Source organism: Mixophyes fleayi, chromosome 10 (assembly GCF_038048845.1).
Source record: "Mixophyes fleayi isolate aMixFle1 chromosome 10, aMixFle1.hap1, whole genome shotgun sequence".
Lineage (NCBI taxonomy): Eukaryota > Metazoa > Chordata > Amphibia > Anura > Limnodynastidae > Mixophyes > Mixophyes fleayi.
The window spans coordinates 78,967,141-78,986,290 of NC_134411.1; the positions used below are offsets into that span (position 1 = coordinate 78,967,141).

The 19,150-nt window shown below is 42.8% G+C and overlaps 2 protein-coding genes across 5 annotated transcripts in view; one reads left to right on the forward strand and one right to left on the reverse strand.

The window, feature by feature from the left end:
* The window catches only part of TRADD (TNFRSF1A associated via death domain), a 30,581-nt gene extending 24,606 nt beyond the window's left edge, over positions 1 to 5,975 (reverse strand). Inside the window, exon 1 of the mRNA XM_075188956.1 lies at positions 5,855 to 5,975. Within this exon, the coding sequence (XP_075045057.1) occupies positions 5,855 to 5,890 (36 nt within the window). The 5' untranslated portion in view covers positions 5,891 to 5,975. The remainder of the gene's footprint in view (positions 1 to 5,854) is intronic.
* PDCD2L (programmed cell death 2 like) lies at positions 34 to 17,550 on the forward strand. Of its 4 annotated transcripts, none has more exons than XM_075188954.1 (9): positions 42 to 134; positions 2,273 to 2,341; positions 6,220 to 6,406; positions 7,468 to 7,631; positions 12,579 to 12,648; positions 12,744 to 13,066; positions 14,516 to 14,629; positions 16,679 to 16,824; positions 16,902 to 17,550. In XM_075188954.1, exons 3-9 carry the CDS (start codon positions 6,299 to 6,301, stop codon positions 17,030 to 17,032), a joined length of 1,056 nt encoding a protein of 351 aa, XP_075045055.1. In that variant the 5' UTR covers positions 42 to 134; positions 2,273 to 2,341; positions 6,220 to 6,298; the 3' UTR covers positions 17,033 to 17,550. The 4 variants fall into 4 exon arrangements, with proteins under 4 accessions (XP_075045053.1, XP_075045055.1, XP_075045054.1 ...); XM_075188953.1 differs by having other exon boundaries at positions 48 to 134; positions 2,292 to 2,341; XM_075188952.1 differs by lacking the exon at positions 2,273 to 2,341 and having other exon boundaries at positions 34 to 134.
* The last annotated feature ends 1,600 nt before the right edge of the window (positions 17,551 to 19,150 follow it).

Genomic DNA, 19,150 nt, shown 5'->3' on the forward strand with positions numbered 1-19,150 from the left:
TGACATGCAATAACCAGCCGCCCGCCCACTTAACTCTGACACTGCCGCGGAGACCAGGAAACACAAAACTAAACATGTCCCTCTGTCAGCATCCGTCCTAGCAGACTGTCAGCACCAATATGAAGCACCAGCTGGTATGGTATCCCATGGGCATGACTGGAAGGTCACATACTAAACTAGCAGAGATGTCTTCACATCACCCTGCAGGGGGGACTGCAGATTAATCCCCCTTTCCTGCACTCTGTTCTACAATACTTAGACCTTTCATGGCATAGTCTACAAATTACAAATGTATATGGCATATTCTACAGATATGTATGGTATAATCTACAGATGTGTATGGTGTATTCTACAGATATGTATGGTATATTCTACAGATGTGTATGCCATGGTATATTCTACAGATGTGTATGGTATATTCTACAGATGTGTATGGTATATTCTACAGATGTGTATGCCATGGTATATTCTACAGATGTGTATGGTATATTCTACAGATGTGTATGGTATATTCTACAGATATGTATGGTATATTCTACAGATGTGTATGGTATATTCTACAGATGTATATGACATAGTCTACAGATTACAAATGTATATGGCATATTCTACATACAGTATATGTATGACATATTTTACAGATGTGTATAGTATATTCTACAGATTACACATGTATATGGCATATTCTACAGATGTGTATGACATTCTATAGATATGTATGGCATATTCTACAAGTGTGTATGACATAGACTACATATGTGAATGGTATATTCTACAGATATATATGGTATATTCTACAGATGTGTATAGCATATTCACCGATGTATATCACAGTCTACAGCTGTGTATAGTATATTCTACATATATATATGGCATATTTTATAGCTGTATTATGAAAGTCTATAGATGTGTATGGTATATTCTACAGATGTGTATGGCAGTCTATAGATGTGTATGGTATATTCTACAGATGTATATGACAGTCTACAGCTGTGTATAGTATATTCTACAGATATATATGGCATATTTTATAGCTGTATTATGTAAGTCTATAGATGTGTATGGTATATTCCACAGATGTGTATGGCAGTCTATAGATGTGTATGGTATATTCTACAGATGTGTATGGCAGTCTATAGATGTGTATGGTATATTCCACAGATGTGTATGGCAGTCTATAGATGTGTATGGTGTATTCTACAGATGTGTATGGTATATTCCACAGATGTGTATGGCAGTCTATAGATGTGTATGGTATAGTCCACAGATGTGTATGGCAGTCTATAGATGTGTATGGTATATTCTACAGATGTATATGGCAGTCTATAGATGTGTATGGTATATTCTACAGATGTGTATGGTATATTCCACAGATGTGTATGGCAGTCTATAGATGTGTATGGTATATTCCACAGATGTGTATGGCAGTCTATAGATGTGTATGGTATATTCCACGTCTATAGAAGTGTATGGTATATTCTACAGATGTGTATGGCAGTCTATAGATGTGTATGGTATATTCCACAGATGTGTATGGCAGTCTATAGATGTGTATGGTATATTCTACAGATGTGTATGGCAGTCTATAGATGTGTATGGTATATTCTACAGATGTGTATGGCAGTCTATAGATGTGTATGGTATATTCTACAGATGTGTATGGCAGTCTATAGAGGTGTATGGTATATTCCATAGATGTGTATGGCAGTCTATAGATGTGTATGGTATATTCTACAGATGTGTATGGCAGTCTATAGATGTGTATGGCAGTCTATAGATGTGTATGGTATATTCTACAGATGTGTATGGCAGTCTATAGATGTGTATGGCAGTCTATAGATGTGTATGGTATATTCTACAGATGTGTATGGCAGTCTATAGATGTGTATGGTATATTCTACAGATGTGTATGGTATATTCCACAGATGTGTATGGCAGTCTATAGATGTGTATGGTATATTCCACGTCTATAGATGTGTATGGTATATTCTACAGATGTGTATGGCAGTCTATCGATGTGTATGGTATATTCTACAGATGTGTATGGCAGTCTATAGATGTGTATGGTATATTCTACAGATGTGTATGGCATATTCTACAGATGTATATAGCATATTTACAGATATATATGGCATAGTCTATAGATGTGTATGGTAGTGTATGGTATTTTCTACAGATGTATATGGCACAGTCTATAGATATATATGTTTTTAAATATTTATTGAAAATCAAAACAAAGTTTAATAATAATTTTACTTTGTCATAATCACAGCTCCCTATAATTTCTGTAGTGCTGAAGTAAGATGACACATGTATTGTGAAGGGCTGTTTGCATCTTAAGGTGACTAATGACCTATTCCTTTGTATATGCTTTATACAGCTAATGTGTGTAGTCCCGATGCTGTCTGATAAGAGCAGGATGTTTAGTGACTGCACCAACTCAGTGCATTCTGAAACCAAACAGTGATGAGTTTGTCATTTATCACAACAGACGTCCATGTTTCCTCTCCAGCTGTAATACTACATCTGCTAACCTCCAGTGGTGCAGGGGTTAATAGTACGCCCCGCCTTCTTTTCTGACATTCTGTGACCTGCAGGAAGCTCGTTTACATGCCGCCGCTCATTGGTGGCGCGGCCACGAATCTGATAGGCTGGTCTGCAGTCAGTCAAGGAGTAACTGGTGGTATTTGTCAGCGCGCCTCCAATTCAGAGAGGCTGCGAGTTGTACGGGCAACATCAGGTTAGGTTGCCTCGGGTTTGTTTGACCCGCTACACATAGCACATGTACTAGGAGAGGCCTGTCACTCTACATACGGGTACTGTCAGGCATAAGAAGCTGGAGATGAACTGATAGTGCAGCACAACTGCAGGTAACCAGCTCATGTGCCTGATAACCGGTTAGGAAGAAATTATTTTTCATGAAGTCTATCCTGTTTATATCTGAGTTCTCATTAGGAGTTGTGGATATTAGACACAGACAGATGAATACCTGGTTATTAATCATAACATTGATGTACACCAGGCCTGTCCAACATGCGGCCCTCCAGGTGTTGTGAAACTACAAGCCCCAGCATGCTTTGCCAGTAGACAACCTGTTGATAGCTGGAAGGGCATGCTGGGACTTGTAGTTTCACAACATCTGGAGGGCCGCAGGTTGGACAGGCCTGATGTACACTATAAAGCCCCAGCAGGGGCAAACGCAGGATTTGTAGAGGGGAGCTTCCACACCACGCCACCAGTGGACGTGGCCAGCATACATGGGGGGACGTGGTTATAATATTAGACAGTACTTGGCTGTTCTCCAACTCTTCCTCTCCCCATAATATACACGGGCAATGCTGCGTGCACTACTGTTAGGTGCACACAGCTCTACCTTTTTGAGCAGAGCCGTGTGAAGCAGGGGCAGGGTCCAGCCACATCAATTTTACAGTGCCCCAGGCTTGGAGGGGGGGTTTCCAGGCACTAGAAACCAACCCCCAACACCCCCCCCCCCCTTGGTTTGCCTATGCCCAGCTATATTCTATTACATTACACACTGGAAGATTGCGGATGGTGACATATAAATACAATCTAACTTGGTACACACTGGAGGTTTTTCAGCTGATCGGGCCAATCACACGCTAAACGACCGCTTGCCCGCATATTGTGTTAGTGCGGATACTTACACGATGAACGACAGTCATTTCAAAGTGCCGATTGTCGTTTCATTTGGTGGGTTATACTGTTTCATAATCTCCTTCCAATCACTTTCCCATCATGTAGTATGTATGCCCTCACGATCATGATCTCTATAGAGTTTACAGACTCATGGTCTTTTCAGCCGATGCTGGCAATGAACGTGTCCTGGTGACTGAATGTAGAGAGTGCTGTAGATGGAATAATTTGTTCGTTCAGAATATTTCGTTTGAGTCAAAGAAGCTAACAAAAGTCGTTATGACATGTGGATAGCTATAACAAGGCGGTTAATCAGTGTGACAGGAATGAATGAATGCATATTGTGCTGTCATTCTCTAAACGACTATAGGACCAGATGAAGAGCACAGATTATGTCAGTGCGTATGCATAAATTGCCCGACTGGTCGGACCTTCAGTCGTAGGAAAAATCATTGTAGATTACAGATTGGTCGGACGATTCTCCAGTGTGTACCTAGCCTTACAATTGCTAACACAAACGATTGAGAGGGCCCGGTTCTTCAGACCGTACACTCTAATAATAGGCAATACATTCTAGACCCAAGGCCTGGTTAGGGAATGTGCGGTATAAAATTGCTCCCTTAGAGGTGGTGTAGAAACACTAGAGAGATATTGTTAAGAGTTCAGTGGCAGAGGTAACACAGGCCTTATCAGACAGGTGGATCTTAGGTTGTTAGAAGGACATGATGCAGGCATTCCATAGCAGAGGTGCAGCACTAGAGGAGTTGGTGAGAAGCTGTTATAAGAGTGTAGAAGAAAGGGAACAGAGAGGTAGAGGTTAGATCAGCGATCTTGGAGCAAAATGATGGAGGGCTTGGGAAAGAGAAAGGACTTTGCATGTTATTTTGGAGGTTCAAGAAGGAGAGGAGAAATAGATTGTCCTGGTGACATTTGGAAAAGGAAGGGATGTATTCAGGCAGTGTTACTCAAGGGGAAGCAGTATGACTTCATTAAACTGAATAGGAGGGAGAAGAGTTCAGGGTGAATCCAGGGTAGCAGGCTTGGAAGGTGGGTATTCGATAATACCTCATAAGGTGAACTTCATGAAGGGTTTGATAGGAGGAATGGTGGTAGCTCTGTTTTATCATCAAGGGGTATATTTACTAAACTTTGGGTTTGAAATAGTGGAGATGTTGCCTATAGCAACCAATCAGATTCTAGCTGTAATTTTGTAGAATGCACTAAATAAATGACAGCTAGAATCTGATTGGTTGCTATAGGAAACATCTCCACTTTTTCAAACCCGCAGTTTAGTAAATATACCCCCAAATGTGTAAACATGAAGAATGAGATTGCAAAATACACTGTTATTACAGACGTAAATATTTGTATATGTATTGTAGGTTACTTGCTGCTAAAGACAATTTATTGAATAGTGCACTAACTGATTTAGTTATATAAATGACAGAGTGAGGCATATGTGTTCTTACGGGTTGTGTGACGCTGACAGCTCGTTACATGTTATGTGATTAACAGGCCTTGCTGCAGCCTGGCATTATTTCTCATAAAATTCCAATTTCACATGAAAATCCGGTTTAACTGATCGTTAATTACTCTGAATCTTTTATCTTAGCAATTTATTGTAAGAGCTATTTGACATCATAAAGCTATAGGTGGATCAATTGGAGCTGCCCCACTGTGGCATTTGTGGAAGTGAGTGTCACTCGGGAAAGTGCACCTCTATAAATCTGAGCTGGAATTGTCTAGGGACATTTCACAGCAAATTTGAAGTAAAACGTTCTGTATGCTTTATATCACGCTGTCATCCTATATAATGACATCTTTCACGAATTGACAAAAAGAAAACAGACCTCCCAATATGTGTAAAATTCTAAATTCTGTTCAGTAATATCCCCTATTGTGTATTTTTTTTTTAGCCAAAAATATTGCACTATAAAACTGACTTTAACACTACATTTATATTTTCCATTTTTATTTGTCTAATGTAAATATTAAGGGCGGAAAACAACCCCCTGAAAGTGCTTGCAGCCTGTAGAGAGGAATAGGTCTAAACTATACATCACATATATGTTCCACTGTGCAGGTACAAACAAGCAGTCGGTAGTTAGTTAGTCCAGATGCATCAGAAGTTTAATGTAGAAATGCATTGTGAGATAAGGGTGTCTGATGATAAAAAAAAATAATTAAAAGTAGGACTCACCTGGGAAAAGTTGGGGCACAATGAAACCTTAAGCATCTTCGTGAAGTGACCGCAGTGCAGATTTGAGTCTGGCGTTTAATGGGTCACCTGACAAGCCTGTTGAAGGCATTGGGCAGGTTGTGACTGAAAGCCTGCAGTTCGTGGCTGTATTCTCTAGGTGTGTGTGTGTGCAGTTGGCAGACGTGTGTGGCTGGGTGGAGGGTAAGGGTGGGCAGGAAGCGGTAAAGCACAAGTGCTTAGTGGGCTATCTGTGTATCTTTTAGACATTTACATATGGAAATTTGTCAATTGTCATTTCTGTACATTACATGTTAATGCCCATTACTGTTTTTTTGCTGATAATTGTTGCGTTTATTTCCGCACAGGGTACTCTCATCTTACAGCTCATGAAACACAGGTGGTACTGCCTCCCTGGCAAGTGTGTGCTTTGCCCCCTCTGAGGGGATGGCACAGGCTCCTTCCCAGGAGCAGCGGGTGCTGCTTGGATTTAAAGATGCAATACTAGGGGACACAGGGTCATCATGGGACACCAGCAAGATTGGGGGTCTGCCGGTGAGATCCGAGGGCTTTGTGTTTGTCAGTTTCATTACAATAACAACAGAACTATGTTTATGGCGGGGATCTCGGGAAATCAGAAAGTAAAGCCCTTTAACCAGGAACAAATGAAAACATCAGTGGTTGAAAATGAAAAGTGTTATACAAGTGAAGGATCAGCATATACATGGGGTCATCGGCCAACTGGAACAGAGGTTTTCTTTGCTGTCATGTCAGATTTGACAGATTGGTCAGTGAACCTCAAAGTATATGGCAGATTTGGCCACAATGTGTGTCTAATAAATCCTGGTTTTCAACAGGGACAGGCAGCTTGGGGGTACGTATATGAAAATACTAGAAGTGATCAAGACTTTTATACAACGTGTTTGATTGTGTCTTTGTTTGCTGTTATTGCTGCTGTGACATCACATTAGCCAGTGAAATACTTTTAATATGAGAGGTTTCAGAACTACTAAGAGTAAAATATGACTTAAGTTGGCCGCACACAGGCACATTTAGCCCGAGCTGAGAATGACGGACTCCGTGTCCAATTTGGCCAAACACATGGGTGCCAAATCGGACTAGACCTGGTTGTTTGGCACACGGGCTGAGCAGACTGTTCTGGTTCAGTCTTACTCGGGCCTCTTAGTACGGTCAGAAGAAGGCCACACACGGGTCCGATAGCGGTCGTTTTCTGACTGCGTTTCCCAATCTGGCTGATAATGATCCGATCAATTTCAGTAATGGATCTCTCAGTCTATAGCTTTCCCACGACTGCATATTAAATGCAATGCCCAAGATTTCAAGTTGTGTCATGGTAGGCTAACTTTTATTTATAGGTGTATGAATATTTTATTGTGAGTTTAGAGGTCTGTTTAGGGCTTTGCTCAGCAATGAAGACATGCTAGCATGCCTGCCATTTCATATTTACCTTTTAAATTGTGCAAACCTTTCAACTTTCTCTATTCAATGACCTAATATCTGTATATATGAGTATGCATGAAGCATAATGTCTTCTGCATACATTAACAGTTGTAGGACTGTAAAATCTACCATTCATTGATGTTTTTCTTTGACAGGACTCCCCACCATACTTCACCATTCTCTTTCCTTCATGTCCTCTGTGTTCTGCAGTCCTCTGTCATGTAGTCCAAGTATACTGCCCCCTAGAGGGTTCACAGTACCACCGCGTCATCCATGTCTTTGCATGCGGTAAGAAGTCATGCTGGGGAAAGCCTGAGAGGTAAGAAACCAGTAGGAAACATAGACAGTTAAATGGCCACTAAATCTACAATACAATTAGTCTTGCATAAAATAACTGATAGCAGGGTTGTATATGCCACCTGTCCAGTAGGTGACAGTGTGCCAGGGCAGTCCACATGCTCTCTCATATCACTTTCCTACACTACATTCTCTTGTACACTGCAGCAGCCACAATATGGGTGCAGGGGAGCCATCAGAGGAGATGGATGGTAGATGTGGTCAGACTGTGACAGCATCTGGGTATGAGGTAATTGTCAGACCGCATTAATGTTACTCTGCTGAACGTTCGGTCCTCTCAGATCTGGCCATACATATTTATGTATGGCCAGATCTGTCCCCTGAGGGTCAGCGGCCTGTATTATGTTGCACTGAGATAAACAACTATTAATAGTCATATACTCCCCATTGTTGAGAAATCCACCAGTTGCCAGACACTCCCCCATGGCCTTCCCACTTCCTCTAGACCAATAACGAGCCATGTGCTGCACAGATACCACCACTCCTAAATTACCAGCCTCCTGTGGAAGAGATAACGCTCCCTTCCAGCCACAAGTTGCATAGGGTAACCCAATTCCCTTTTTTCACCCCAGCTTAAACTCACACTTTAGCAATTTACCAGTTACTGGATCCTCTTCTGATTCTCCTGACCGTTTTATATCACTGTGGAAGTCATTCAGGACTATCAGTGAGCTCTACTGGCAACATGTACGTGCCAGATGAGTTGTCAGGGTAATCTAGTACGGCGGACCACTGTACACTGAGGAGTTGACAGCAATTGTGTCTATCACCTCTATTGTCGCCAGACAGTGGGCAGTGCACAGATCCTATTGATCCACGAGCAACGTCCCAAAAAAAGGGAATGTTGGGCACAGAGAGCCTTACACGGTCTGCCAGTGTCACTGTGGCCGGACCAGAACCATCAGACACATCAGGGTAAACAATCTAATATATTATAGACAGATTGTTCAGTCATAGCAGAGTCCCAGATCTACTGCCCTCCCCCTTTACCCAGAGAAGGAACTTACTAAATGTATTTATGGCAGCATCCTGCTAATATAGAAACATTATGGATGGATCCTGGCAGAATCAACCTGGATGTTAATTTTTTTTTTTATTGGCTGGCCATAGGAATTATAATCATTGCCTTGAAGCCACTAAGATTGAGCTCTGTGTATGCCAAAAGTCCTCCAGCAACTCTATCAACGTTACTGCTTCAGCCTGCAAGTCCCACTTTCATGACCAGCGACCTACAATTACTTAGACAGGCTGGCACCAGTGAAGTTAAGATAATTTACCATTTCTCTTTCACACTAGTTGGGGGACACCGCTCACCTTGGGGTATGGAGAGCGCTGTAAGAGTAATGGCACCAAAGAACTTGTTTAGCCTGCTCCCCTCCCCTCTATCCTCCCTCCACAGGAAGAGCTCAGATTTTTTTTTTAGTGCCTACGTAGCAGGGCACTTTTAGTCTAGTCTTAGAGCTTTTTTATGTTTTTTTATAGATAGCTAGGTGATCACCACGGCTACTTCAGGGAGAGCGCCTGAGGCGCCTTACCCCCCCCTTCCCCCTGATTTATGTAGGGCTGGGAAAAGGGTCACCTGGCAATCCGGTAGTGTCCAGGATCCAGCCGCTTCCAGGGAGGCGATGCGGGCCGCCCCTGGAGCCACGGCAGCATGCTCCGGTCGCCCGTGACTGCTGTGGAGGCTGAGCTCCTTGCGATCCAGTTGCCCAGCCGGCATTTGGAGGAGAAGTTACGGTGCAAACAGGTAGTGGGGCATATTATGCTGGGGGGAGCTGTCGCTGGAGTGCAGTCCCCACCAGGTTCTGATGTGTGTGTTTTTTTGTCTGCAATTACAAATGTATGTTTTTTTTGTGAATTCTGTGCGGGCCAGCAAAGAGTTAAGTGGGAGTGGTTAGGGGAGGGACAAGGAGTCCTCTTGCCATTAAGGAAGTGTCAAAGATCATGAAATGAGAGGAACAACAGGTTCCTGCAGTTTCAGTGGTGTTCATTTCAGGTGGTGGACAACTGGGAGGCCGACTGCTTAAGTCGGCATGTCCTTCACCAAGACGAATGGTCGTTTTCTAAAATAGTCCTCCGGTGAGGTCGGCCAGAGATAGACATGATGGCCTCGTGGCACAACCGCAAGGTAGAAAGGTATTGTGTCAGGTCAAGAGACCAGACATGGCCTCGTGGCACAACCGCAAGGTAGAAAGGTATTGTGCCAGGTCAAGAGACCCTCGGGCGTTCTTAGTGGACACCATGACGGTACACTGGAACTTCAAGTTGGTGTATCTTTACCCTCCACTTCGATGCTGCCGTGGATCTTGTAGAAAGAGAGAGGCGCGAGGGTTGCACTCAAAGCACTCCAGTCCTCTACCAAACATAACGCAGTTAAAACGTAACTTTTATTGATATTCTAAAGGAACACTCATGAATTGTCAGAATAGAGCGAAATATTAAAATATAAGAGAGTGAAAAAGTGAATAAAAATGGGCCCGGTGAAGGGGCTGGTCACTAATGATCAAGGCTCATATCGTTTGGAGTAGTTAATATATGTTGGTAATTGGTCTACAGTATAAAGTCAGTTAGCAGCATGAATTAAATTCTTAGGGATTGAAAAGATCACTATCTTCATGATGGGAGTCATAAGGGGGTATTCAATTGTTAGCGAGATCCCCGGAAAAACGAGTGCTCAAAAAATATTAGCGTTAATACGGTAATATGCGCGGTAGTTTACTAGCTGAATTTCATCTCGCAGCTCAGGGAGCTGCGAGTAATTACTGTATTAACGCTAATATTTTTAGAGCGCTCGTTTTCCGGGAATCTCGCTAACAATTGAATACCCCCCATAGTATTTTATTGGACATTGATTGTATTGTCCAATCCCATAAGACTATTTCAGCAGAGTTACTAGGCAGTAGTATTCCTACTATCTCTAGTACACTATTGCCTAGTAACTCTGCTGTGTTTTGGCTTGGTTAGTATATAAACTGAGCTCTTCCTGTGGAGGGGGCATAGAGGGGAGGGGAGGGGAGCAGGCTAGACAAGTTTTTTTAGTGCCATTACTACCACAGCACCCTCTATACCCCAAGGTGAGCAGTGTCCCCCAACTCGTGTTCAGAGAGAGAGATTTTACAGTAAGTACAAAAATCCTATTTTCATGCATAACACCCACAACCTGCAGCCCCATGCCCATCACAGTAAAAGCAATTTTTACATACCGGCCTATAATTTGTATTGCTAATTTCCCCAATTTGTGGCCCTATGCCAGCATAATAATCTCATGCCCATTACATACATAGTATGCACACTGTCATGTCCATTGCTGCCCAATGCTATCATAACAGTCCATGTCTATTACATACATTCCATGTGTGGCATGCCAACCACAGGTCAGTGTTATACCCTCATGCCCAGCTCATACAGCTCCATGTCCATTGGCCAGCATGTTCAGCTGAATGCCAGCATTACCTTCCCCGACTGATCAAAGACCACTCTAACATACTAGCTGTAAGTAATGAAGTCTGGATGATAAGCGGCCCTTCCACAAGGGTGCGCTGTAAGAAAGCCAGCACACTGGGAACCACTTACTTGAAAAAGCTAATGTATTTTTTTTATTTAATTTACATATTTACAACTTTGGTGATAACAGCATACGCCTTAAACGCAGCCTCAAACTTTTACATATGTTTATGTGAGCATTCCTTACCTGCTGCCCTATATATTAATAATGATGTATTGATGTGGGCCTGCGGGGAGATTTCCATTATTTATATTAATAACCAGACAGTCTGTGCCCTGAAAGCTTTGGTTGTCTTCTTTGTGGTATTAAGACAGGAAAGAAGGTTAAAACAAGAGAAAACATATACTGTTAGTTGTCTCAATGATGTAGTAATGGTAGGTTAATTGGCTTCTAAACAAATAGAAATGAGTGTGTTTGCGTGGTAGGGTATTTGACCTGTAAGCTGCAATGAAGCTTATTCCATGGAGAGCAGAAAATATGGAAAAACCTCACCAGGTCACATCCCAACACGTCTCCCCTTAGAGTGATAACATATAGTTGGGATGAATACAAACTAGTTACAGCTGTGCTAATTGGTCAGAATGATGCTTCATTGATCAGTGGTCTTACACAGGTCATAACAGTAGACGATAAGTTCCTGTTAGCTACATACAGATGTGACGCACAAGTTACAGTGAAGTGAGGATCAGATTATGGGAGTTGTAGCAGCTGATGTACATACCTTTAATGTTTTACGTTAGATAAATACATTACCTTACATAATTACACTGGCTCTTTTATATAAGGCAACTTGTGTTTTAGGTTTAGTGTTTCTTGGTGAATTGATAAACAGGACTCTGCTATATCCATAGCAGGTCTCCTATCCCAAAGAAGGGGGCGTGGCTTTTTTCCATTAATCAATTAACTGCTCCTCCTCATTAATCATCAGCTATTTATATAGCGCCACTAATTCCGCAGCGCTGTACCGAGAACTCGCTCACATCAGTCCCTGCCCCATTGGAGCTTACTGTCTAAATTCCCTAACATACATACACACATAGACAGACTAGGGTCAGTTTGATAGCAGCCAATTAACCTACCAGTATGTTTTTGCAGTGTGGGAGTGAAACCGGAGCACCCGGAGGAAACCCACGCAACACGGGGAGAACATACAAACACCTCCATGGTCGGGAATCGAACTCATGACCCCAGTGTTGTGAGGCAGAGGCACTAAGCCACCATGCTGCCCAACATTTCTCATCATTCTCCATTAACCCCCTCATCATCACAATATCATTAATATCCTTTTTTTGTCTCCAAAGTGGAAATTGAATTAATCTTTACATGAAAGTTAAAATACAGCAGTAATGTCAATATCTCCTAGATTTTGTGTAATCTCCTTTTCTCTCCCTCTTACGCCTGCAGCTGGGTGGCATTACGATCCCAGAGCCTTGTGGGATATAAGTCAAAGATCACACAGACCTTGTCACAGCAGGTATTGCAGCAGATCTTCGTGTGTGTATCTATCTATATGTATAATATTAATGGAAGTGATGGCATTGCTTATTGAATGCTCACTATTTTATGCAGGATAAGACGTCAGCTGCAGATTGGTGTGAAGATGCTGATAATTGGGGGTCTGATGATGACGAACCATATACGACACCCTCTGTGACCCTCATCACCAGTGACCCTTCAGTGCCCCTGCAGACCGACTGGAGGTCACAGCTCCAAAGCCTGTCGCTCACTGACACTTCGGAGCCGGTACAGTCTTGCCACCCTGTATTTCAATCTTATTATATGGCTGTGGCAGAGGAGGAAGATTGTGAGTGCGACACGGATCTGGATCACGCTCGGCGACTTCTACGAGAGTACGAGCAGCGAGAGGAAACCTTAATGGAGGATCTGGAGAGGTGAGGTCACAGACAGAGGGTCCTCTTATTGGTTGAGCTACAATTCACTACATTCATTATTATTACATTTCTTATATAGATATTATGCAGCACTTCAATCATTCACATCCGTCCCTGCCGTAGTGGAGCTTACAGACTGTATACCCTACCACACATAGACACACCAGAATCATTTTGGTCAGATACCAATTAACCTACCATTATGCTTTTGGGGTGTGGGAGGAAGCCCCATGCACAAACAGAACATACAGGTGCCCTGGTTAAACCCGTGACCCCAGCATAGTGAGGGAACCACAGTGCTGCCCTAAAATTCTTTCATGGTAACAGCATTCCCGGCTCCCCATTGGATCCTACTGGCGGCAACTGTTACCATTGACACTTTTTAATTTAAAATTAAATTCAAATTTTATATAATTTTACGTTGCATTATTTGTACTTGTTTTTAAGTAGTTTGGGAGGTTGTATTTGTTTTGGATACACTTAGGAACAGTGTCACCATCATGCTCAGGTTTGCAGATGAAAACAACTTTCCTGATGTTTTCAGGGAAGCATTATCGTCAATGTATCATTTCATAGGTCTTCGTTAGTTTTTTCATTTAGCGGTAAACTCTCTTCTCCCAAATGAGCGTATTATGCTAATTTCATCCATGAAAGCGATTTTTTTTTTTTTTAAGTAGATTCTGGCTGCTTCACACAGAGAATGGACAGGAAGCCATATTATAATTGGAGATTATCTCGCCATTTTGGAGTAGCAGAAGGTCACTTTTGGCTAATAACTTCCCAGCCGTCTCAAAGGTTTAAAGGTTATCAAAATAGCTGAGCTATTAGCATAGGCAAACCGAGGGGAAGGGGGGTGGGGGTTCCTAGTGCCTGGAAACCCCCCTCCAAGCCTGGGACACTGTCTAATTGAGGTAGCTGGACCCTGCTCCAACGTCGCACGGCTCTGCTTGAAAAGGGAGATCTGCGTGCACCTAACAGTAGTGCACGCAGCATTGCCCATGTATATTATGGTGATAGGAAGAGTTGGAGAGCAGCCAAGCACTGTCTAAAATTCTAGCCACGCCTCCATGCATGCTGGTCACGCCCACTGGCGGCGTGGTGTGGAAACCCCCTTCTACAAATCCTGCGTTTGCCCCCGATTAGTACTGTAACAACACATGGAAAACTGACTTGGACCCCAGACCCTGTGTTGGTTTCTGAAACCTGTGCAGAAAGCAGCGATGTCTAATCTGTTGTCGCTGCAAGGCTGCATATCGGTGATTGCTGAAGGCAGGCAACATGCCAGCAGGTACCCAATATATGTAAATAATTATTGTAATAATTTTACGCCTTAAGTCACGGCAACAATGACAATGTTGCTGTATTGATATACAGTGTGTTAGTTTTTCAGAATACAAACCGCTACAGTTTAATCCTTGCTAAATTGTGAATGTAATGTTTCTCCTGCAGCTTTGAGGGGAAAGGAGAGGGCGAGAAGTATGAGAAGAGCGACCTGCAGAATCGCAACAGTGTGTTTTACAAGTTCCTGAAGAAGATCTCCCCATGCCAACAGCAGATCCTCAGGTTATTAACCAGAGAGACTGACACAGTCTGACTTACATGTCCTTACACCGGTGGTAATCATTAAACCAAAGGCAGAAATTCCCACACTAGTTACACCGATGGGGTAATCACGACTCGCCTACTTTCCGACATCTTGAAATAGTGATATAGAATCATTTTGGCAAACACACGTAGCGACAGTGACCTCAACGTCACTTGTAAGGGCAACAGTTCAATTCAGGCCATTAAGGGGGCAGTAGGAACACACGACCGCTGTATAATGTTTTTCCAGGAGGCCTACTTTATACAGGGGTCGTGATTACCCTATCGGTGTCACTAGTGTCGGAATTTCTGTCTTCAGTATCCCGTACCCCACCCCCGTACACAAGGTTACCATTGATGGTGACAAAGCAAAATGTAAACCTGAGCAATACAGGAATATAATGGTCTAAAGTTCCTGCAGTTGCTTTATCTGCCTGTTTAAAAATAAAACAAATAAAAGCAATTAAAACTTTACACCACCCAAAACAACATTTTGGTGGAATTAGATGTGTTAAAATAAGATCCGATCTCTAACTTACCTCTGCTCTGTGGACTTAGTGGGTCCCCCTTTATTTCCAGCGGCTCAAGCAGATAATTCTCTCTCCTACACAGACTGGCTTGTCTAACGATCAGGGCCGGATTAAGGGAATGGAGGTCCCTGGGCTAAGGGGGCCTCCATTCCCCCGTGAGGGCCCCCCCCCCCCCACAGTGATCTGAGCTGCCCGCGCCCCCAACCCCCCAGTGATCCTAGCTGCCAGCGCTGCCCCCCCCACCCCACCCCCCGGCACTTACCTCCTTCTCCGGCACGCTGTACGCTCTTTACTGAGGAGATCTCGTGAGAGTGAGACTTACGAGATCTCCTCAGTAAGGAGACTACAGCGCGCCGGGGAAGGACCGCAGTGAAAGTGCTCAGCAGCACGGATCGCGCCCCCGCCCCCGACCAATCAATACTGCTGCTGAGCCCTTTCAAGGGCCCCCTGGATGCCATAGGCCCCTGGGCTGTGGCCCAGTTAGCCCTATGGTTAATCCAGCCCTGCTAACGATCAGTAAAATCCTGACTTAAACTACACACACAATAAACTACACCATTCTAGTCTTGTGAATCACTTATTTGCAATTTTTTTAGATCCTCTGTACCCTGGATTCTTGATAATGTACCCTTATGGTACATAGTCATACTAAAAATTGGTGGTTGCGTGCACATTGGAATGTGGGAAGAAACCGGAGCACCCGGAGGAAACCCATGCAAACACGGGGAGAACATACTAACTCCACACAGATAAGACCATGTTTGGGAATTGAACTCATGACCCCAGTGCTGTAAGGCAGAAGTGCTAACCACTAAGCCACTAGGTGATTATAATGTCAGTATCCTTCATTAATATATCCTATAAAGGGACTTCAGTTAGGGGGAAAAACCATAAGTGCAGAACCCCTCTAAGGAAGAACTCCATGCATGTGTATTTGGGGGGAATTAACTATATTAAACTATACAGTATTACTTCCAGACATCGCCTGATCCAGCTGACCTGCTGATGTCTGTAATCGCTGCTCTGCTCTGTGCTGCTAAGTTCTGGCCTGTTTCACAGGGCAGGATTCTAACCATTGTATCTCCCCTGTCAACTTCCTATTCGGATGGACGAACAAACAAAACACCACTGTCTGTAATTGTGAAGCACTAAGGAATATGCTGCGGCTATATAAATAAATGTTAATAATAAGTAATTACAGTAGTTAAACCTCAAGTGAACCTCGTTACAAATAAATATTATATTATTCCGCAGGCATGAACGGTGCTTCCTTCATGTTGAGGGCTGCAAAGTAAAACAGGCTCTCTCACTTTAAAGCATATTACGATCTGTTAAAGTGGCCACTTTATTGTTTGGTAATGTCATTGTGCCTTTCAGATAGGAGTAGCATATTTCATCTCTTAATTTCATTTAATAATAAGCTATGTCTATGTTATATGTCCATTTTTGCACTGATAGAAACCTTGTTCCTTAATTCTTCTGTCCCCCCCCCCCACAGATATTCTTGGAATGGAACGCCCTTATACATGAGCCCCCCAGATGTAGCATCCCAGCCTCTACCATGTACACGTTGCGGGGGGAAAAGAGTGTTTGAATTCCAGCTGATGCCAGCTCTTGTGTCTATGCTGCATGGAACAGAAGCTGGTAAGATACTCACCTGATGTGGGTCAGTGGATACTTTGCTTGGCATTGCCTGCGTCTAATGCTTGTGTATCTTACAGACCTGATGCTGGAGTTTGGGACAGTTCTCATCTTCACCTGTGAGAGGAGCTGTTGGGAGGCTAGAGACAATGAACCAGTGCGGGAGTTCTGCATTGTTCAGGAAGACCCAGACCAGAAATACTTTAAGTAGTGAAAGCAGGATATTGTGCACATCTCTTGATAGCAAAGAACATTGACACACTGCTGGGTGAATTTCCATTGCAGGCACTACGAACCCCCCCTACCCCCCCACCCTCAGTTTTCCTATGCGAGAGGAGCCACCAACCTATTGTGCCCATGACCCCTGCCAACAGCTATGGAGGGGACCCCATGAAGTTGCTCTGGTCCTGGACAGACCCACACACTAAAGTGGTCGTATTGCAAAGATTTAGCTGTACAGACATCGCACTTCACTTCCAAGTCTGTACGCTCAGCACTCCCCCTTTCACTTCTATGTCATCCCTCAGAGGTCATCCCCCGACCGGATCTTACGCTCTGTCAGGATTGAGCCACAAACAGTGGGGAAAAAAATCCCCCAATCTGATATTATTATACTTGTTTGTACTTGTTATGCAATTAACAACATACTGGAAGACATTGTACATTATTTACATGTTTATTTTGTTTGTACAATAGGTCTTTCAATAAAAATGTAAATAATGCAAAGAAGTTACAGTCAAAGTGGAATCAATCAATATAAGGGGAATTTGATATGATTTTGTTCGCAGCTTGTACTATAAACACGTCTCTTTAAACATTATGACCATCCTCAGTAGGCAGCGGCTGTCCTGGACTAAACAATGCTGGAATGTCCTAAGATTCCCTCTCATGTTTATTGTACAGTGAGTAATTGAGTCCTAAAACACTAAGGCTATAAACCGTCACATTGAATCAAGGGAGGAAGTGATCAAACAATGCAGCAAACATTATATTAGGCAATAATTGGGTCAACATACGTGATTATACGTTGTGCCAAAGGAAGGGTGGTACCTGTGTAGAACAAGGTAAGAGGTTATATTTTTTTTATGAATAAAAGAAGTGTCTTAAAGTAGAACTAAATCTGATTTTTTTTTATATGTTACACAATAACCAATATTTGAAAATAACTTCCATTGGCATCTAAGCATACCATGCTGGGTACAGTATAGGGGACATTGGGGACCTAGAACCCTTATGAATTTGTACAAAGTAAAATGTACTTTTTTCGCAGTCAAAATACTCCATTGCAATAAATATTAAAGGGCTTTTTTTTATATTTCTTTTTTAAGGTTTATAGAAACCAATGCCATACAATAGTAACAAACAACAGAAAACAAAAGTTATTGAGCTGTAGCATAATGAAGCCATAGAGAGGACACAATATAACAAAGCACATGAGATTATGCTTTAGTTCTGTGCCATCAATAAAGGAAAACCCTGAACTCCAGGCAATGTAACCAGCCAACGTAAAACAAGTTCACGTAGATCATGGAATAATAGTCTCATGACAAATAAGCTCAACAAAAAGAGAGACATACAAAAGAAGGGAAGGAGGAGGGAACAATGAGTGTTAGAGGTGTAGGTTTAGGCTTAGGGTCCAGAATCGGCCAAGGGAACTGGCATAAGAAGTAGGACATGGGTATTGCTTCAAAACTTCATCAGGGTAAAGAAGAATTACTGGAGGTGCATATGACCGTGTATGTGAATTCCAACCAGCAACCCCAGATCGTGCAGTAAACTTCTAGTTTGTCAGTGGAGGATAATATAGGACCATCCATGCGTCTGTAACATTCCAACCTTGCAAACCATTCTTTTAACGTTGGAGAGGAAGGAGATCTCCAAAGGACCGGGATCACAGTCTTTGCTGCGCAATTTAGTTGATTTAATAGGTTTTTTTCGTATTGGGCTAATGGTATGGTGATCGTGTTAAGAAGACGGAAACACAGGGACCAATGGAAGATGGGGCCTGGTGGGTTTGGCAGTTGCAGAGGTGCCAGGCACCCCCCACCCCCATGTTTCTCAGTGAGCTGCAGGCGTATGGCTGCAAATTTGTTTGTTTTTTTGCCTTGTTCCAAAATTAATCATTTGTAAACCCTATTATTACAAATTCTGCATTTGCAGTAAATTAAAATAATCTGAAGGTGAACCACTCCTTATTTATAAGGCACAGAGTCATTTTACTGTGGCAGCATCCAGGGCCATCTTACCAACATTATTGGCCCCCGGGCAAAGCAGTGCACTGGGGTATAAAATCACTTTTTTTGAACGTTGTTGCCCTGCCACTCTTGAA